General features: G+C 39.7%; 1 protein-coding gene across 1 annotated transcript in view; it reads right to left on the reverse strand.

Annotated features, from left to right (window-relative positions):
• The window catches only part of ITGA8 (integrin subunit alpha 8), a 170339-nt gene that overhangs the window by 45319 nt on the left and 102345 nt on the right, over positions 1 to 22675 (reverse strand). Inside the window, exons 16-23 of the mRNA XM_028508025.2 lie at positions 22555 to 22610; positions 21986 to 22140; positions 20627 to 20764; positions 20067 to 20134; positions 18510 to 18657; positions 12309 to 12401; positions 7768 to 7847; positions 2711 to 2791 (exon numbers count right to left, since the gene is read on the reverse strand). Of these exons, the coding sequence (XP_028363826.2) occupies positions 2711 to 2791; positions 7768 to 7847; positions 12309 to 12401; positions 18510 to 18657; positions 20067 to 20134; positions 20627 to 20764; positions 21986 to 22140; positions 22555 to 22610 (819 nt within the window). The remainder of the gene's footprint in view (positions 1 to 2710; positions 2792 to 7767; positions 7848 to 12308; positions 12402 to 18509; positions 18658 to 20066; positions 20135 to 20626; positions 20765 to 21985; positions 22141 to 22554; positions 22611 to 22675) is intronic.

Raw genomic sequence — 22675 nt, forward strand, 5'->3', positions numbered from 1 at the left:
AACTTCATTGAGCTATTTCTACACATTTACTGGAATGGCTAAAAACAAAGAAACCTCAGGCACATGCTGGCGAGGACGCATCGCAGTGGGAATGCCCATACTTTGCTGGTGGGAATACAAAATGGAAATGGTGCAGCGACTTGGGAAAACAGTTCTCCAGTTTCTTACAAAGTTAAACATACACTTGCCATACAACTCATTAACTCAATTTGTAAAACAATATCCCAATAAAGACCTGTATGTGAATACCTATAGCAGGTATGTTATTAATAGCCCCAAATTAGAAATAATACAAATGTTCACCAACTCAAAAATGATGGAACAATTCATAGGATACCCACGCAGTAGAATACTTTGTAATAGAAAGAAACAAATCCTTGACATATGTAAGAACACAAATTTTTTTCAAATGCACTATGCTGAGTGAAAGACACCAGACTCAAAAGACTACATTGTGTATTTATATGATTTTCTGGAAAAGACAAAACTATAGCCACCGCAATATCAAGGTTGCCCAGGGCCTGTAGTTGGAGGAGGGATTGACTACAAAGGCACATGAAGGAACTATTGAATATCTGGGGTGTTGGAGCTTTTTTGTATTGAATGTTTTTGCAGTATCACAACTCTTCAAACTGGACACCTAAAATGGGTGAGTTTTACTTTATGTAATATATACCACAATAAGCCTGGCCTAAAAAAAAACACCCAACCTATAGACTATGAAAAGATATTTTGCAAAATGTGTAACTGATGAAGAATTAGTATCTAAACACTAGAATATAAAAGGACCTAACAGGAAAAAGTTAAACCTCAATATAAACATGTGCAAAAAAAATGAACATAAATTTCCCTGAATAAGAAATATGGGGAAAAAACATGCAAAAAAGCTGTTAAATCTTATTTAGAAATCAGGAAACTGCAAATGAAACCTTCAGTTAGATATTATTTCTTAACCATAAGATTGGCCCAAAATTTAAAATTGGACCAGTTTGAGAGTTCATGAATAGTGTGGAGCAATGGAAACTTTTATCTATTTCTTGTGGGATTGTAATGGTAGAACTATTTTGAAAAACAGCTCAGCAGTACTTAGTAAAACTAAATAGTGTATACTCTCTGATCCTGAAACTCCACATCTGTGCATATACCATTCTGACAGTCACCCACATGTGTATCAGGAGACATGCACAAGAAAGTTTGCAAAAAAAAAAGCAAGAAAAACCCCAAATATTCATCAAGAGTAGAACAGATGAATAAGTGCTGGTACAGTTTTACAATATTATACTCTTCTGCAATTGAAATAAATGAACAATATAGATACATGGGCTAAAGTGGGTGAATGTGAAATATGCTCATTTGTATTTTAAAAACCCACAGAAGCATACATGAGATTTTGTGTAGACAAGGTCCAAAAGCTGTATCTCATAGGTCTTATAGCTAATCATTTATAAACATGCACCTGGAGTCTTGGCTGGGGTAGTGCAGTTGGTTAGAACGTCATCCCGATACGCCAAGGTTGTAGGTTCAATCCCCAGTCAGGGCACATACAAGAAACCAATGAAAGCATAACTGAGTGGAACAACAAATCAAGGTCTCTCTTAAAAAATCAATAAATAATAAAAAATTAAACATGCACCTGAAGACAGGCTGCCTGTATTTATATTCCAGCCTCCACTTCCTAGCTGTGCAGCCTTTAACTGTTTGTGCACAAACTCCCCCACCTGGACAGCAAGAACTCTAGGACTTATTAAGATGTCCTAACATGGTGGGGCAGCTCATGAAAATATCAATAAATGTTAGGCATTATGATTATTCTTTAATCCACTAGGTGGAGCCTCAGTGGTGCCAGGATAGCAGGTATTTACCCCCCTTCTTTGAGAGCAGCAGGGGGCAGCAGTAAGAAAATACATGGTGACTGGCTGTGAGTGGAGAAATCTAATGTTGCCATTATGGAGGAATGCGAACCTCTCAAGAACTGTGGAAAAGGAAACAGGAGCTGGGATTGCTGAAGCCCCAGTGACAGCTGAGGCCAAAGGACATTTTTAGCCAAGTCCTTCATTGTTCTGGAGAAACAAGAATTAAAGTTAATGAAGTCCACACTTGTGTAAGACAAGAACTACATGCAGTCCACTTCTGACTTTTTTTCCTTCAGGCGTGAATTTCCCAGATGGTAGTTATTCCAAGCCTTTTCCTTGACTACTTTCCTCCTGTCTCTCGATTAATTGCTTATTGGCGCCTTCTTCAAAGAATAGGAGAGAATGAAAGAGATATAAAAGGTAGACCTCATCAACCCTCACATCTAGGAGTCAGTCATTTCTTAACCTCAAGATGTGGTGTGGGGGGGCTGAGTTTTCATTATGCCCAAATAAGTATTGGGGAAGGAAGACTTTCAGAGTCACACGGTTGTCTACTTTATCTGCCTTCTTATCACTTGCTTTTATAGTTTGATTACTGAACTGTCAGTTTGAGGAATCAAGTGAGCCTTTGTTTTGATATCCTTAGACTTAATTACCATACAGGGTTTACTCTACTTTGCAATGGAAGTCTAATGATGGGTAGAAAAGAAGGAAAATTTATAACCAAAGTGAACTGTGATCACAGATGCATTAGGAAAATACCATATAGTTTTTACTGTTATTTATCACTACTCTCACATACAGAACCCTATTATTATATGTAGTGTAACTACCACAATGCTTTGTCTATTACTTACCCTCTGATTTCTACTTGAGCGACAGCAGTGATGTTGATTTGCAGGCTCACAAAGTTGCTGTCTGGGTTGTCCTTGTTGGAACTAAAACACAATGGCATATGATTTAAATATGTTTTTCATATGTGTCACTATAATATATGATCACAAAAACATTCTGTATTTCACACCAGTAACATGATCATTCAGAAAACAATGGCATATCCATTCTATAAAATCATAACCATTTATAAATGGAAATGCTAAGATCCACAATGATCAAAAGTAGTGAATGTAACTTTCCATGAGGTGACACCTTCTCAGGAAGCACAACAGATATCTAGAGAAGCTGACATTTTTTCATCTCAATGGCTCCATCAAAAAGCCAGTGAGCTGAGTTCATTTTCCTGCATCTACCTTGGACACATTCCTTCACTTCTCTGAGCATCATATTCCTTGTCCACCAAATGAAAAGGGACAGCACAGACAACTCCTGCTTTTCCATGCTTATAAACAGGAGGACTGGCAAGAATAACCCAAGAGCAGCACATAATGGAAAAAGCATTTGTGTCTGGCTCTGGAATGCATCATACCATACATTGTTTGGGCAGCAAATTTATCTTCCTGATGGCTTATTTCTTAAATAATATTAAAAGAAGTGTATATTCACTGCCTGCTCACTGGCTGACTGGGGTGGGGGTAGGGGCACACAGTAGCATGGCCAATGACGAGAAGAAATGCAATCACAGAAAGTTGGGCAGTTTGCGCAGGCGCAATGAGGAGATGATGCGGATGTTTGTTGTGTGTCAAGAATCTGAAGATGGAAGGTACATGTTTAATATTTATTTGCATGGTGGCAAAACCATGTTCAAGTTTGCTGTTTCTTTCTCTCAAGCAGATATAATTAGATAAGAGATTTAACTTAAAAAATGCATGTGTTAAGAGCCAATGCTGTAAGGAAAATGGAACATGTCTCATGAGAGGCTTCACCCAGAGTAGCTGAGCTTTGGGTGCAAACCATTTGCATTTACTGTCCTTCTATGTTTTCGTCAAAGTCACCCTAATATCCCAAAGGACTGTGCAGCTTTTAGCCAACTGAGACATGGCCGGCCACACCACCACTAATAACAGATCATGTTTATATTCGGGCCTCGTTAGGAAAGAAAGCCCTCTCCTCTTCTCATCGAACCTCACACAGACTCAGTGGACAGGCTCTAACACTGTGATGATGGTAATGGGCTATGTTCTGATTAGCTTTTGAAGCGTTCCAAATGTGGAAGCTGGAAAAGACAGGATAAAAGTCTGCTTTCAAAGGAGGAGGAGACGGAATTGTTCCCACATTGCTTTTGAAAAGTCCTGTTTGATTGTATACACTGATAAGGCAACCTAAGCCGCAAACACACATAAAAGATATAAACAGGCAAATGTCAGGCTCATTTCCTGTAAAGGGGTACCACTGCTAAGCCTGTGATGGGCCTAGAGGGCCTCGTTCACCAAAGTTTGAACCCCCGTTTCCAGGAGATTTTACTAGTATCACATCTGGGGAGGATCAGTCAACTAAAAAGTTTTCTTTTCTTTTTAAGGCAAGATTCTGAATTACTAACCACTAAAAAGTCATTAAGTGACTCCACTTGCTGCAGACTTTGTGGTTCCAAATCTATTACGGGGAACTCTTTAATTTGGAAATTTAAGTCTAATTGTTCCACAGATTAAGCAGACTTTGTTCTATTTTCTAGCTCATTACTGCTTTGTGGCAGTGGAAATTAGAATTATGGGGTGGGGGGAGTGTCATTTGAGTTATCCCATAATTCTATTGCATCTTGTTTCTAAAAGTTCAAATATCACGATTTTCATTACTCACAACACCCTGAAAATATAAATAGATGTTAAGCCCTGAAATCCTTTTGGTACTGGAGACCAATAAGAGGCTTACAAAGGCAGTTTTGAAATGTAACAAAAACAAAGGCAGACTTGGAGGCTAGACCTGGTGGGCTAATCAGAATCATCCTGTCACACAAGCTTGCCATGCTACTTGGTACTGCAACCAGTGCTGTGGGCAGAATCTCCTGGTGAGAAAGATACCAGGCTTGATATGTAACTTAGATGCTTCTTTGACCTCTTTCCTGGATGGGAGCCTCCCTCACTAATACCACTGCTGTATTCAAACAAGCAATTCATCTTTGCCATGGACACTGAGCTATTTACACCATCAGTGCTAGTTCTATGCAAGGAATGATGAATTTCCTCTCTATGACTATACCCTATGTCATGCACCAAGAATAAACATGATTTTTACTTTTTACTCCAATGCAATTTTCTTTTTCTGTACTGTGTTCTATTCCCTACATTCTAGCAATCCCTCTATGCTATCTGTAGCCTTTGGAATATCAGCAAAGACAACACAATGTTCATTCCACCTTGACTGAGGGAGCGACTACAGCAATGATCACAGAGGCATGTTTGTACACAGGAACTATTCTCAGAGACCCACTCTGCACAGGGAGGGAAATGTTTACATGTCACACAGAGCCAAGGCATGGAGACATCATTTAATGTAAACATTTGGTAACACAAAATATCTTTAAGTTTATTAATTTATAAAGCCTAGTTTTCTTTTGGGTTCTATATTTGTGGCAAAGGGCATTAAATGTGGGTAACAGTGGTCAATATGGTCAAAAGCTTTAGACTTCAGAGCATTTGGTTTAGTTTATTTTTGGTTTAAACACATTTAAACTGGACTCAAACCATCCATTAAATACTTATTTACATCTTTGGAGTCTGCCAGAAAAGCATGCAGATAAATGCTCACTTCTCAAATGCTTTAGTATTTGAGTATTAAAACTATTCTCAAATGCTTTTTGTCTCTATAATGTGTGTCTCTGGAATTTGATGCTTTATGTAGGCTCTCCAATGCTTTCTGCATGTCTACATTTTTACATTTCTCAAGATAATGTAGAAGAGTCATAAGTTCTATAGCATATAAAGATAATCATAGCCCGTTCTTTTAGATGAAGGGGATGTGAAAAATGACTATTTCTACTTTCCATCATATTCAACACTTCATTGCCAAATTCATTATTTCAATGTCCAGCTACAGGATGGATCTGGGGAAGGAGAGGAACATTATTTGGCATCCTCTGCTCCTTGAGTGAACTGCAAATTGCATCTATTCTGTTACACACAACTGCAAAGGTGAGGAGGAAACACCAAGGAAATTGCTTTGTACCTTTGTAACAGACTTTCTTTCTAAATAAAGCTGCATATTGTATGAAAGAGGTATCTTTCCCCAAGCGACACAAAGCTACGTGCCACCATAGGATCCGTGTCGTAGACGATGATGTGAGAAAGAGGAATCTGGCCTGCTGTCCGGAGTGGTGGTGGTGGCCCTTCGCCATGGAGCGCTCGCCCTCCCTCCCTCTCTCCCTCTTTTCTTCCTCCCTTCCTTTTCCCTGAAAACTTACAAATATTAACAAATCACCCAAATAGAAACGTTTATGACTAACTAAACTTCTTGGGAAATATACATTTATGTAGATAGGAAAAAAGTTATTTAATAAGCTTTGGGTGCCATGAAGGGATATTACAGAGGAATTTATTCCATCTACATCCACACTAATCTGGGTGAATTTTTTTTAAAGTCTCTAAGGTTCAGCAGGAAATATTTAAGTTAAATTTAAAAAGACTTAATTACGGTCAGAAAAAGATACCAAAAGTAAGTTAGAAAACCTTTCTCCCTAGAAAGGCAGCATAAAGTGTGGGGGGTTTGGTTTGTGACATAGGTTGCAGATTATCTGAAATCTACATTCTTATAGAGTTTATAACTTTTTTTAATCCTAAACTTCTAATTAAGCAGCTATTAAAAATAATCCATTGTGCAAAATAATTTTTTTAGAAGTCTTCACACTACAATGATATCTTCTTGCACAGAAGGTACATTTGGAGATTAGCCACACCACACACTAGTATTGGAAACCAAATCGCAGATACTGACTCAGGGTCACTTTCATATTAGCACATGCTGGGTGAGTTATAAATTATTATGGAAGGCCTGTATGTGCTGTCCACATCAGCGTTTTTCAAACATTTAAAATTGCAGACCACAAAATAATATATACATCTCCCAGGATGTCTTACTATGTATTTACATTTATCTGAAAGAGATGTTTCATGAATGGAACGCTGATGTATTATATTCCATCAATTGCCTTTTCTTTTATTATGAGTCTGTAGAGTCATTAAATTGATCCCATTACTGGATAGTGGGCTGCAGTCTATAGCTGGGGCTCCCTGGGCCTCGTGGACAGCTTTCTACAGGTCTTCCCACTCATGAAACAGGATTTTCGGCCATGAAGGAGCAAACAGAATAGATAGTGAAAGGGTGAAGTCACACTTGAATCCCTGAACAGGATCAGTCTCTGAAAAAGGGGGCAGCTATACATACGACTCAGCTTATAGTTCCAGAGAAGGCCCCGCCCTTTGAATGCGGGGTGGGGCAAAAGTAGGTTTACAGTCATTTGTATAGAAAATAATACAAAAATTAATGAACAATAATATAAGACTAAGCTCTGTGTTTCACGTACTCACAACTGTAAACCTACTTTGCCCCACCCTGTATATGATCTTACCTGCATCTCGCCTTGGTACGCACATTAAAACATCAGAGACTCATTCATTCTTGAAAAATTTGAAGATTTCAAGATTTCTAATGCAAAAATCTATGCTTTTTGCTGAAATCTTGTTCTTAGGGATTCGTTGGCCCCCAACTGAGAGCATGGTGAGATGTACAGGGGGTGGGCATGGCAGAAGGGTCTTGCATCACAATGAGGGAGAATGGAGGCAAAGGGGGTGGGACGGTGCCCAGCACAAAATGTCACTCTCATAACTTGGCCTATGGAATGCAACTCTTTTTCAGAACCAAAAATACTGGAAACACTGTAATAACTGAGAAAAACAAAGGAAAAATGGACTGTTAGAGTGTGGGTTCTAATTTCAGAGGAACTTTTAAGGTGCAGCTTGACAAGTAGCATTCATTTCACTACGGGTCTCTTTAACATTGAGTGTTAGGCATTTAAAGGTCTAACCTTCTGATTTGGAGATCAAAGTTAATGCTCATGTTTGTTTTCTCAAGACGTGGAACTGCAAATCGGAGGCCCAGAGAATACTAAAATGAAAAATAAAACACACACACACACAAGATACTATGTTATTACATGGGAGGAATCTTATACACAGCATAGAAACCTTTTAAAGCCATCCTGCAAAACCCCACCCCACTGCTGTTCCTGTTCCTGCTTCCACTCTGGAGGCCGAGAGCCTAGAGGAAGTCATGCAACTGGGACTGTAGGGCCCCTGACGATTCCGTTCCCTACACAGTTTGGTTTCCTGTCTTCCTTTAGCCCCGTACCAACCCTTCTCCTCACACCTTCCTTGTGTGCCAAGTTACACACAACCTAAATATATGAGAGGAGACTGATTTGGAAAACTGTGATGTTTCTTTATGATGGACAGTTATGTGGTCATTGAAATTACGGCCATGAAGCCTATGCAACAATGTAGAAAATGCTTCTGATATGATGAAGATCAATGAAGAAGAAAGGATACGATGTTGTATGTGTGATGTGTTTCAGCTATGGTTTTAAACATCTGCCAATGGAAAGGTTATTGCATGGGAGTGAAGGTGTATCGTAAGAAAATATACCAGAGTAATATACTATAGTTAAGGTTATAAATATGTGGGTTATTTTTTCCACCTTTATTTTCCAAAGTTTTACAACTCTCTTATTATCTTTGTAATTTGGAAATCAGATTTTAAAAACTTGGAGAAAGATAAATCTAATGATAATATAAGTAGGGAAGTAAAAACAATCGCTAAGACACATAATGTTATTACTTCTTTTCTCACACACTGTACTAAGCCTAACACGAATCTTCGTCTCATGGAATCTCAACAACCACACTCAAAGGCAGGTGCTGTGATTGCTGACATTTTTCAGCCCAGCAGCCTGCTGAGGAGCAGACAGATAAGTCACTTGCTGCAGGCACGGAGCAGACAACCTGCAGAGCTGGAATCGAAATTCCTCTAAGCCGACTCCAGAATCTGGATCCACTGCCACTACCCCGTGAGAATCAAATGTGTAGTTCAAAACTCACGTGAACATGAACCAGTAAAATATGAACCAATAACAAATTATCATTTTCATCGGAAATCATCATTTTACTGGCCCTTACTGAATAGGCTGCTAGTCAGGTACTGCCCTCGTATAAAGCCTTTAGTGCTTATATCATAGCATTGCATTGCTCCAAACATTCCTGCAAACATCTATTCTCCCATTTCAACATGACTTGCCTGAGGCATCAGCTGATAAATGGCAAAGCTGGGACTGAAACCCAGGTGTGTCTAATTATTAAGCCTACACACCGTTTGCCCCAGCTATGTTGAATACCTTTATTATTCCAAATGTGCAATTTTCTGTCAGACCTCTGGGCCTTTGCACATGCTTTTCTGTCTTCTTTGGCAACCTTGTAAGCCTTTCTCTGCTTTTTGTACTTGGAGAACCCATGCTACTGCTTCAAAGCTCAGGACAAGAGATACCGCCTGCAACTCATCCTCTGATTGATGCCACAGGCCAGGCCAGGCAGAAATTTTCTCTATTTCCTCTCTCTTTCTTTGCTCCTCTCCTATCACTCAACCTATGACATTGCTAATTTTGAGTTTCTTATTGAATGGGGGTTGTATATTTTCATCTTGCTATTGTCAGACTCCAGCTTGGTACCCAGCATATAGAAGGGGTGGCAATAAAAATGATTACTTCTCATCAAAAAAGATGATGAGGAAGAATACATCATTGTTTGTACATGCCCAGTGATGGGGACCTTCCCACATGGTGATGAAGCCTGCCTAACGTGGCCGGTCTTCATCACAGAACAATCCAGTGCAGGGCAAAGACACAAAGGTGTGGCACTTCCGTACCAGTGAGAGGTACGTGTGTTCTTAACTGGACCCAAACACCAGCTCTCTGCGCATTGACTCTGGGGCACTTTTGCTGACCGCTATTTTCTTATTTTCCTGCTTGAAAGATTTTGCAAGTTTTTACGAACCTTACTGGCATATAAATATTTTATATTACTATAGCTATTCTATGAAAATGGCATTACTACTTACAAATCAAAAGCAACAGTTCTGAATGCTGCCTTCAAAGTTTTGTTAAATTAAAACACAAAGTCACTTGAAAACTATTTTTTAAAACTACTTGGGACTGGAATAGATGTTCCTGAAGATTTATAATGCTTTTTAATATTTAGGACTGCTTTTACATTTAGAATTTTACTACAATCCACTGAGAGTATTCTTTTTTAAAGTACAAAATGAAGTAAATAAATCAAAGTGTTTATAACAAAGAATGCAATAAATTAAAATTGGATGTGTTTAAGGGCCTTAAAGGGTGAGATAAGAAAGCTATTAGGTTTCTGTCACTATAGACCTCAGAGATAAAGAAATAGAAACAATTTACTTCCTCGCCTTCTAAGGATTACTTGCTGGCAAAACCGATTGACATTGTTTCACATAAACACATTTTACCTTCCACTTTGAGTGACTCTGGTGGCCAGTTTTTGCTCCATAAATATTCTTAGTTATTGGTGAGCTCAACTGATCTCTGGTCTAGATCGAACACTTACTACAGAAGAAGGGATAGTGCCCAGTCGTCTACATAGGCTCACCCCAATGCTACCATGTCAATGCACTTCTCTTTGGCCTTAGGGAGAACTCTTCCTATTAAATTAGGTGGCTGGATTTTTGCTGAAAACTAGCAAAAGGATTTATTAGCTCCTACATGAAAGGGTTCCAATGAAAAATGTTCTAATAGCTCAGCTGAGACTTCCATCTTATCTTTCATGGCCTCATTTAAATATCTCATCTGTTACCCATTAGTTTTCATCTGAGTACTAATCACAGTTTTGCAGACGGGATGTATTCCGGCCTGGTTCAAATCTTGGGTCTGTCTGTCATTCCCTGTGCGACTCTGGGCACGTCATTGACTTCCCTGAGTCTCACTGTTCTCATTCATAACATAGCAGAAATACCTGACTCGCAGAGTGGTTACTTGTGAAATTTAAATGAAAATGTTAAAAAAGCACCCAGTAATGGGTTTGTACCACAGATGGCCATCAACACCTAGCTAATAAAAACCTGTTATAAAAGTTTAACTTTCATTTAAATATTTACTTTTTCTGAACCAAGGCATGAGTTCACTAGATTATAGCTTCGTATCTTTTTTAACTATCCAGGATCAATGGTGTAGTGTTGTTGTTGTTTTTATAGTGTAAAAAGCAAAAATATTATTCTAGCACAACATCTTAAAATAGAAATTGGGAGGAGGTATTTACTGATTGAAAGTTTCAGATGCTCAGATACGTGGGTGAGACACTGAGCTAACAGCCTTGTCTCTGGCAGCGCTTCTCGGTTCTCAGTCACAGTGCAAACTGCACCTGAGTGTCCCAGAGGGTGCGATTCTCAGCAGGGACCATGCAACTCTCCTCGGAAGGCCTAGCTCAAGGAACTAGCACTGTCTGGAATACAATTTGGGAAGTTGCTCTAATAAAGACCTATTCAATGATAGATTTTCATGATTTTTTTCAAATGAGCCATTTATTGATAATCATAAACATTTAATTTAAAATAAGTGGAATGGATGTATATGTTTAGTTTATGTAACATTTAATTATATATAGTATTTGTAGATTTCAGAATTTTTTCTGACTTCAAAAAATAATTATTTCTACTGTGATATTTATTACAAGATGTTCCTACATGTATAGGTAAATGGCAATTGCATAAAATAAATGTATTGTCCACAAGTAATGCTGAACAGGAAGTGCTTAAATCTGGAGACAGAGAAAGAAAAAGGAGGAGGAGGAGCTGGTAAAGGAGGCGGAGACAGAGGAAGAGGGGGAGGGGAGGTGGGGGGAGGGGGGGAGGAGGAGTAGGAGGAGGAGAGGCAAAGACCCAACTCCTTATTCCTTTGTAAGCATGTCACAGGTCATTATTAACCCTTTCTTTTTCTTGCTACACTTTACTTTCTTACTCTTCAAGTAAGGTACCAGCTCTTCAAGTAATACCTGGTAAAGCTGATTTAGCTGAATTATTATAATATTTTAATATGAAAATACTGTGCATAATATTCATATGGGAGGTATATTGGAAATAAAAACTTAATCATCTTTGCTAAAAAAATTTTAATTGTTCTTCGTAAATCCTTTACTTAATTGTATTTGTTTTTAAATTCAAAGAAAATAAGTTGTAGTAAATTCAAGGAAAAAATAGCAAAAAAAAAAAAGCCATAGTAAAAAGAATAGTATTCATAGATCTGTTGTGACTAAAAGACATATAAGTATAATGTCCAAAGAGAAAGCATACAAAAGTATTCATCTTCTTGTGTTTTTAACCTTGTACTATCTGCTGTGTCGCTAATAATGCTAAATCCCACTACCCTGGTAATTTCCTGCCTAATTTGTTTTAATTGCTACATGCTAAATTGCTGAGTGCTAATTGGGGAGCTTTCCATTAGTTCCCTTTAAAATTCAATTAGACAGAAATCAGTAAGAGCTTCTGGTTTTCTCTTACATTTGTTCCAGCCACCATCGGGTTTCCAAGGTCACACACCACCATTCTGGTTACATTTTCCATCTTGTACTCACAGCTCAGAGGTCGGAATCCCTGCAACAGGAAAGAACACCAGAGTGGAGTTCAGGGGGCAGAATAAATTACACCCTGTCACAAAAGTAGTGCTGTGGGTGGGAGGCTCGTCTTGATTTCAAACACCTGTGTGGGTAAATGGGCCCAGGAATTCATTTGTGATCATCAACTCAGAAGAAAAACTAGAGAGAAAAGATTGAAGTTTAATGTTAGAAAGAAACATTTTAGATTGGTAAACATATTTATTGTGTTAATCCTTGAGAAAACAATGCTTCCTACAGTATTTATGCAAATATTTTAGATATTATTTTCATTAATGTTAGTGTTAAATTTGAGCCACAAAGATCACAGATAATTCATCACAACTAAAGAAATTCATTCTTGCCCTGGCTGGCATAGCTCAGTGGATTGAGTGCAGACTGGGAACCAAAGTGTCCCAGGTTCAATTCCCAGCCAGGGTACATGCCTGGGTTGCAGGACATAACCCCCAGCAACCGCACATTGATGTTTCTCTCTCTCTCTGTCTATGTTTCTCTTTCTCTCTGTCTATCTCCCTCCCTTCCCCTCTAAAAATAAACAAATAAAATCTTTAAAAAATAAGTAAATAAAATCTTAAAAAAAAAGAAATTCATTCTTGCAAAAATGAAATGACAGTACTTCGTACAGAAGATCACATGACTTAATGACCATTTGCAGGAGAATTGCTTTGAACACCAATTTCTACACATCATGGTCCCATTTTGAGATTATACCATCAAACTTAGTTCAATCCTCCGAATAGTTACAATGGAAAGAGAGCACTTTCATGTTTACCCAGTGTTCCCTGTCTCCCTTCTCTCCCCTACATCTCACTCTGATTAAAATGTACAAAAACTCAGGTTTGAAGAGGTACCTAGAACTATGGGTTGGAGAAGGTCTCCAGGTTACACCAGAGAATGGGGGAAAGAAAAGGAGGTTTTTCTTTGAGCTCCTGTTCTCTGCTTGCAACTCCACCTCGTGTCCCCGTGTTACTCCCAGCTGCCTAGAAATCCACCCCTTGTTCTCTACCCGAGCCTTTTCCATATTTCAGAACATGATGTCCCTACTGCCCTGCTCTGCCTTTGGTGATGGCTACCTACACTCACCCATTATTTCACTCTAACTTATTAATGCTACTAATATATCACCTGTGAGAAAGAGGTGACGGGATCAAGAAGTACAAACTGGTAGTCACAAAATAGTCATGAGGATGGAAAGTACAGCCTAGGGAATATAGTCAATAATTCAATAACTATGCATGGTGCCAGGTGGGTACTGGAAATATCAAGGGGAACTCTTTGTGAAGTATATGGTTGTCTAACCACTATGCTGTACACCTGAAACCAATACAAAATAATGGTGAAAGTAAACTGTAATTGAAAAGTAAAAATTAAACTTCTCAGAAAAAACCCTATAACCACCCACCTATAACCCTCATTCCCAAAGAGCAGCTTACAAAATGAGGGCATTCACAAAGGGGCAACCTTTGGGAGTCTATGCTCCATGAGAGGTGCATGGAGAGGGTTCTTAATGTGGGGACTATTTACCCATCCTTCAGCTCCATTGAAATTTCAGGTAAGGAAGTAGAGTGAATTTCCAAGTAAAAGTTTCAGAAACCATCCTCCACTCCACCCTTTCCGCTTTATTTAGAAAAACCAAGATTCAAAACCAAAACCTGAAAAGCCAAATACATTCCTAATATCTTGGTAAAACATTCTGTAGGTAGATCATCATGTGCTTTGAGAAAAGAAGCATCCAAGGGAAGAGGCTTTTGCATCTGTCCTGTTGCCAGTGCCTCCAAGCAGTCTGGCACAAAGGAGGTGTTGGGAGACACAGGGCAGAAGTAACTCACACTCTTCCCTAAGGCAGAGCCTTCAGGGAAAGAGACAAACACAGAACCAACCGTCAAGTCCCCTTCCGATAGCACCCATTTCAGGTCTGTCCCAAGTAATGAGAAAGGGGGGGATCACTAATATTTGGAGGCATTATTTAATGCACACTCTTTCTAAACACGAAATGAATGACATGTCAGTCTCCTGATGGAACTAAGAAACATTTTTTAACAATTGATTTTAGTAGGATGACATTGGTTATGTCATCCTACTAAATGATACAGGTTTCAGGTGCAGTTCGATAACACATCATCTGTGTACTGTATTGTGTGTTCGCCATCCCAAGCCAAGACTCTGTCCACCAACATTTACCCCCTTTCCCTCTGGTAATCACATTCTGTTGTCTGTCCATGAGGGTTTTTTCTTTATCCCTTCACCAAAATATATCTTCAAAAAGCTGGTAATATTCTCTCTTCTCAAAGATACCTTTAGCACATACTTCAGTTTAAGAATTCATAACTAACTCTAATTGTACAGAGATGTTTTATGCTGAGATTATTCAATCAATCCTGAAAACAGGAAAAAAAAAACCCAGCAAAAGCTTTTAAAAAGAAGTCCACATATCCCCTGAATATAATTCAAGGATTTAGTTTCTATGTAAATATTTTTATCTTATCTAAAGGTTAAAAGTTATGTGAACATTTTTTTCTAGCTTCCTAGAAATAGCTTTTCCACATCAATCAGTTCTCCTCTCTCCCCAGGTCTGCCGCCCTTTTTCTTTTTTTAACCTTTATTTCCTCTCCGGGTGAGAGAAACAATAACTGTTTTTCTAGATATTTCTAGGTTATTTTCCTCCGCTGTTCCAGGAACACTCTTGTTCTAATCCATTTATAGCTCTTAGGATCATTCATGCATTTGTTCATTCACTGAAAATATTTACTGTGTACCCCTTGCCCTCACTGAATTTCCAATTATCATCAACAACTGCAGTATGTGATCGCAAGCAACTCTATTGTAACAAGCAAAGGAAACACAACGAACATAGGTGGTTAAGTTTCTTCAGGAGAGATCCGTAGTGGTGGAGGAGGACATGCACCAGAAAAGGCATCCCGAAGGAAGGAACACGGAAGCTGATGGGAGGCAGTGCAGATCAGTGGTTATGAACAAGGGCCTGGACCTAACAGCTGAGGTTTCCATCTGAGTTCTGCTATATAACAGCTGTGTAACTCTGGGTATGTTACTGCATTTCTCCTTATCTGTAAAATGGAAATGATGAAAATCTGGCCATTTCTCCATAAAGCTGTAATGAGGATTAAGTAAATTAAATATATTCGGGAGCACAGAACAGTGCCCAACCCGCAGCAACTGTGAAAGAAATGTTAGCAGTTTCAGTCGTTACTAAGCTGAGGCCTAAAGGATGAGTAGAAAGAAGTAAACTGGATAAAGGGGAAGAGGGAACAGTTAAGTGCGTTAGAGAGAAGGAACTGCAGGTACAAGCTCTCTGTGGCGAGAGCGTGCGGGGTTATTACAGGAACTAGAAAGAAACTCCGTTTCTCTGGAATTTAAGGTGTGGACTAAAGGAGAGAACCAATGACTAGTAATGAGGCTAAATAGGTATATAATTTAGGGGTGATGTAATTAGGGGCCTTGTTAGTCATCTCAAGAATTTGGACTTGATCCTAAAAGCAATGGAGAGCTAGTATGGGTTTTAAGCATGCAAGTGACTAGTCAGATTTGCATCTTTAGAAAGGTGGCTTCCTTTGCAGAGGAAGGGACTGGGGGCAGGAAGATGAATTAGGACACTGTTACAGTCATTTCAGAAAAAGGTCATGCCAGCCTGGATGAGGGCAGTGACAGTGGCAGTTAAATGGAGAGAGGGAGTTGCCTGGAGAGATCTGGGACTAACTCAGGCTTCAGGAAGTAGGTGGATGCTGGTGTCTTTCTCTGAGATAGGAAATGGAGGAGGAAGGAGGAATGTGAGTGCGGGAAGACCACGAAGTCTGGTTCTGGACACACTGAACACGAGGTGAGTGTGAGACAGAGGAGTGGAGTGGAGTATACGAGGGGCCTCGAATCACCCAATTCACGGAGTTGGCGGGTTTAGTGGTGGTTACCAGGGGCTGGGGAGAGGGGAAATTGGGAGTTTGTGTTTGATGGTGCAGAGTGTCAGTTTTGCAAGATGAAGGGAGTTCTGTGGAGGGACAGTGGTGATGGTTGCACAACAGTGTGAATGTGCTTTATGCCACTGTACCGTGCGGTGTGCACATGACATGTTATTGTGTTGTACACCTGAAACCCATATGGTTTTATGAACCAATGAATAAATTCAATAAAAAATAAATTAAAAACGGTAAATTTTACATTACACATAACTTACTACTACAATAATAACAACAACAATACATGGAATAAAAAGGTAAAGCACATAGGTCTTTATTCCTAGAAAAATTTAGAAGGAGAGTCACCAAAACGAAGTATAAAGGCTGGCTCCCATAATGTTTTCAGAGAAAGAGAGAATCTCCACCTACATTTTTGAAAAGATGAATGTTTTCAACAAATCAATAACAGCACTTACAATTAGATAATCCTAATACCTTTCCCCTGGAGAAAAAATTGTTTAAAAAAACTTGAACTGAGTCTAAATAAAAAGATACACAATCCTCAATTGCTCAGAAACAAAGGAGAAATTGAGTGTGGCTCAGTCTGAGCGAAGTCTCTGCCCTGGGAAACTGGTGGGAGAAGAGCAGAGGACTCATCTGAGATTGGGGGTAATGTCTGTTGTGACACGTACAGCCAAAGACAGAAATGGTCAATGCTCTCCTGTGTTTTCCACACCACAAAGTGAGCAGTAAACTGGACATTTTGCTAAAAGAAAAACATTTTAGCATAGACACTCTGTTCAAACAAAGTCAGAGAAGGAGAGGCCTGAAGGGATTTGAAACAGAAATGAGAGGAGAACTGGAATGTTTAAAAATGACACACTGGAGCTCATTGTTTGGTTAGTTTGTGCATTACCTGCATGGAAGAATTTATACATGATATTTTTCTGTGAATTTCTTCCACGGAAACTTGTAATGATTTTATGATTGTCAAAGATACATGATTATGACCTACCTAGATTTATTTATTTATTTAGTGTATTTTTTTCACATTTTTTATTGTTGTTCAAGTACAGTTGGTCAGATTTATATTTTTTTTATCAAGAAGATAATTTAACCAAAACGTGAACCATGAGACTAGAGGTTTGAAGACAGAATTTTATATTCTTGATATTGTTCAATGCCTATAAAATAGCAATATTATAACAGTTGGTTAACATCTCTTTAGAGATTATTTTTCATTAAGCTATTTAATCATTAGCACATTCAAACTCCTCAGAATATGCAGTATGTGGAAACTCACATGCATTTAATATATCATAGTCCAATAAGCAGACCCATCCGTGAGTTGTTAAGAGGCACCCAATGTGCCTAGCTCCATGCAAAATGCCGTGACGACTATGAGAGAATGTTACACTGGGTCTCTGCCCTTAATTGTGAGTCCGCATATTTCTGAAAATGAAGGACTGTCTCCATTATCCTACAATGTGTTAGTAATGTTTCTTGAGACCAAATGCTTATAAACACAGCAGAACCTTTGGATACCCTGAGTGGGAAGATTCATGTTCTGATAAGGAAGGAAAGGCTATAAAAAGCATCCATGTCAGTTTAATAAACAGTGGCATTGCAGGTCTGGCAAAGGACGGAGGCCTGGCTTTTCTTGGTCCCAGTCCTGAAAAGGTGGACCACGAAGAAAGAAAAATGAATGTGTTTCCTTTCCAGTGCCTGTCTAGGTTGTTATCAGTGCTCAGCTGGGATTGGCTGGACCTTCCTGCAAGAGCAATAATGAGAACCAGACCTCCTGAGACCTACTTGAAACTTAAAGGAACTCAAAACAAAGACCTGAAAACAGTCAGCCAGGGTGGGAGTCAGCTTGTGAATTTAGCTGATAGATCCATCAGTTGGTAAGCTGCTGCTCTCAGCCAGTTGTATTCTCTTTCTTGCTTCAGCCCTCAAACACTGGCCAGTTTGCTCCTGCACTGTGGCCAACAAAGATCTTAATACCGTTCAAGATCGTCCCCCTTCCTGGCTTATTGCGATTATGATTAGCAAAGTAAAGTGTCACTTTGTTCTCTTTTATTTTGGAAGAAACTCTCACCTGCGGTGGCTCTACTTAACACTGACCTGACTTCCAAAATACACCTAGCTCTTTACTTCTTCAAACAATCGGTAGGCATTACCTTGTTGCTGCGCTCAATCCCCACATAATCTGCCTCTTCTGGAATCAGCACAAAGAGTTCGGCTTCATAGGCTCCTTCTCCTTCGTTTCTGGCATTGATTATGAGCATAAGGTGATTTTCATCTCCAATGATGACCTGATGCTTATCTCTAGAAATGCAGTTTAATAAAAATCATTAGATACTACACTTCTCTGGATTCATCAGTATTTTATTTAAGGACTTATCTGTGGGGGGGAAATGGGAGAGGCAGAAATGCAAGACTGGGACAGAAAGAAGGTGGATGGTCATGAAGGGGTGGCCAGAACAACCAACACAACCATGTCTGGATGGAGAGGGCCAGAAAATAGCCAGTGATGCACTGGTAAATGTTTAACAACCAAGTCTCCCCAAAAACCCCCAACACCAAAAAAAACCCCACCCAAAACTACACCTATCTATAGCATTTGCCGATTCCAGTGGTATAAGTCCTCCCACTATGGTCCATTTCAATCTACTGACACACTTAACAATCTTCCAGCAAAAGTTCTAGAAAATTTAAGAATTGGTTCACAAGCCAGAAGAAGCAGCTCCAGCACATCCCTGAAAACATCAGCAGGAGGTGAGGTAAGCAGTGGAAAGAAAGGGAGAGACATAGTTGAGAGACTCAGAGGGAGAGACGTGTAATGCAAAGTGGACTGACGGTAAGAGGAAAGAAGGAGGCAGATAAAAGATCACCAATAGCTGAATGAGGATTACGAGGTATTTTGGGGAAGTTTAATTCACTCCAAACTTCAAATTGAACCAACATTTGGAAATGCCTGTTTCACTTTTGACCCTTTGTCAAAGCTATTGCTTTGGACACTGGCTAAGTGGTGAAGCTTGGAGAAAGCCTCCTTGAGAGGTACCAAGCAAATTCCAAACACTGGCAGCGAGTCAGGTCCTGGCAGGTGGGGGTGAAGGAGCACGAATCTGTTTATTCCCATCATAGATGCTTTATGTCTTAACTTGATTTCCTTGCATATCACAATGTAATGCAATCACCAATGCTGGACCAGCGGCTGCCGTTCCAGGCACCCAGGAAGCCCTTTGACTCTTACTTGGTTTTGTGACACCTTCTGCTTTACTCCATAGAGTGCCATTACATTTTTTCCCAGCAAATTAAATTTGAGTCTGTTTTGACAGTTTTAAGGATGTCTTTGGGTCACAGAGTGCTGTGAAAAAAGTTTCTGCCAAGGTGTCGATGGAAGCTGCCTGTCTCTGAATCCTGTGCCCACAGAACCAAGCCAAGTAAATACAACCTGAACCACCCCACAGATGAGTTTACTTTGAACAAAAACATTTTTTTCACTTCTGCTGAAAGATGAAACAGCCCAGGCGAAATCTTGGGGTGCGTCACTTGACACCAATGACAAAGAAGTGACCCAAACCACAGGCTAACCTAAAGTGTAGCCAAGCACAAGAATTTCATGCAGCGTATTTTTTGTAGTATTTGGAAGCGTATACTTTCAACAGAGAAGCTTTAAGTAAACACCTGTATTCCATTAGATAAAATGTACAAGTTTATTTATTTAAACTTACGGTCTAGCCGACAGCTTCAAGTCAGGAATGCACATGTTGTCTTCTCCACAGTCCACCAGGATGTGAGCCTGGGTCGGGCAAACACACATCAGGAGCAATCTCGGAAAACCTGAATCACATCCTTCTCCTTGAACGTTATGAATGGTTCCACAAATTAAACCCGGGTTTTCCTTTCACTCGGCGTGCTCCTACCCAGCTCGAAGGCCCATGTTAGGCAGCGACCTCCCAATATCGGCTAGTTTACATACTAGCCCAATTCCAATTCATTCTGAGATGTCTGTAAAGAATGTGGCTCTGGCAATGTTTTGAGGATTACAGGCTGTATTGCTTTCATTACAGCCACATTTTGAACAAATTAAATCTTGGTTGCACAAGGGGGCAGGTTTCCGAAAACACAATAATGCAGTGTTTCAGGAAACACGTTAGGAAAAGCCCCCAAATGGTACATGTTGGTGCAAACGGAGGAACAAAGACAAAAGGAGCTCGATTCCACCTCGGGGTCACAGAGCGCACTCAGGGCCTGAACAGGGAGACACCACCGAAGGCCGTCGGGGACCTACCTGTTCAGTAACAACATTTTCCCTGTAGTGGTTCAACACTGGTGTCACTTCCAGGCCTTCCTGAAAGGTGGATTCATCCAGGCTGTAATTCAAACTAATATTGATTGGAGATAATTTATCTCGGAATTCAGTTTCATCCTGGGGAAAACAATCACCAACTCAAGGAAGGCTCTGTGAATTAGCTGCAGCATGTTAGTCTGTGAAAGAGGCACTTGACTTTACTCAATGAAAGTGAATGATGAACTAATTATCACCACCGAGAGCTTAAGCACACACTGACTGATGTGGTTCTAGTGGCCAGCTTAATTAACATGTGCTCAGAGATGAATCATTCAGAGCCCTGGCTTCATTGAAATACACGCTTACAGAGGTAAACTTCAGTTTCTCCAGATCTGCAAAACACACAGATTGGCTGAATCGCAAAGTGAAAAAAAAAGTCATATATGCAATAAATGTTGAAAATTTCGCAAATTGGGATTTATATTTTCATGAGGTTGGCAGAATTTGTGAGTCCATTCATGAGTCCTCTTGGGCTCAGGAGAAGGAAACATCTTGATTCTCTTCCTCTGTTATCATCCCTTTAAGCTCTCGCGAGCATGAACTTTGAAACATCTTTGGCACATGTGAAGTCCCTTCCGGGAGGCGAGCAGCACCAGCAGCAGCCATGAGCACACAGAACCCCTTCCATGTGGCGCACATACAGCCCTTCAGTTGTGCACCAGCCACGCTGAGACTTGAGGGTCATGTGCCAAGCTTCCTAGGGTGTCTTTGCCTTGCCAGGTTTTCCCTTACTAACGCAATCCACTAAAGGAGGATATGAAATAAGAGTAACAACAACCTCACAACTGGTAAGAAGATGAAATAATGGTATTATAAAGATTTTGGCCTTTTAAATTTCACAGTACATTTGGGTTCACTGTTTAAAATCCCCTGCTTTAAAAATATAATTATAAATGACTTTTAATAAAGGCTTTGAATGCCTAAACATTTTCCTGAGTTGGCTCCAAAATGCACATTGATAAAATCTGGCCAAACATACTCACATAGAACAAAAGTTCAAATAAATTGTGTTTAATATTTTTTTGCCATGGAGGCAGTTAGAAGTATAAAACCACCTGAGTTAGTGCTACTATCAACACCGTGAACAAAGCTAAAGAAAGCTGTGGGGACGAAGAGCAACATGTCCCTGGATTAGCAGAAAGCCATTCGGCTGGAGATGCAAGTGTGTGGCCTTACCATGAAGTTCCCTCCCATAACACGAAAATAGACGTGAGACAAGTGTGACGGTTACATGGAGAAAAGTGGTTGGAACTGGGCTTCGAGTGTGGGAGGCCAGCGAGGTGACGCTGGAACACTTACTCGCAGGTAGACCACGAAGTCCTGGCACTGGCGGGATCTCTGCCCCCTGATCACGAGAGGGAAGGTGAGGTGTGACTGGTGGTTATCAAGGAAGAGTGTGCGTTTAATGGCTCCTTTTTGTTTCAGGGAATCTAACTGCACCTCGGCAGTCAGGCCTAGAGAACAGAAATTAAGTAAGTGTAACCGGGAAAGGAGAAGCATTCAGTGAATGCAGTGTTTTATCAGCAGCATGAGTTCCTATTTCATCTCGCTCACTCAGGAAACATTATTTTCATAGTTAGGATTGGAAACATTACAGGAGCTGAGAAAAGTTTTATGAAATACTCCCCAAACTAAAAAAGTTGTTTTTAAAACAAATGGTCATTTCCCCCACAATTATTTCTGTTTTTATAGATAATATGAATACCAATTATTTGAGTAATGTTTATGTAGGAGGTTCCATATACACACTACGGATCTTGGTATTGATAAAGGGCTCGTTAAAAGTTTTATGTGGTGTGTGCAGAGAAATGCTTACAGTCGTCTTTTCTTAGTATATTAGAGGATTATAAAAATGAAGACATGCTCACCTATTGTGTTTGAAATGCTCTGGCCTTCTACAGATGCACACACTCCTAAGGAAAAGCTATAGAAAAGAAGAGTCAATAATTTATTAGTTAATAAAGTTTTCATTTGGAGTAGAGCTCTTCC

This window comes from Phyllostomus discolor, chromosome 1 (genome assembly GCF_004126475.2).
Source record: "Phyllostomus discolor isolate MPI-MPIP mPhyDis1 chromosome 1, mPhyDis1.pri.v3, whole genome shotgun sequence".
NCBI lineage: Eukaryota > Metazoa > Chordata > Mammalia > Chiroptera > Phyllostomidae > Phyllostomus > Phyllostomus discolor.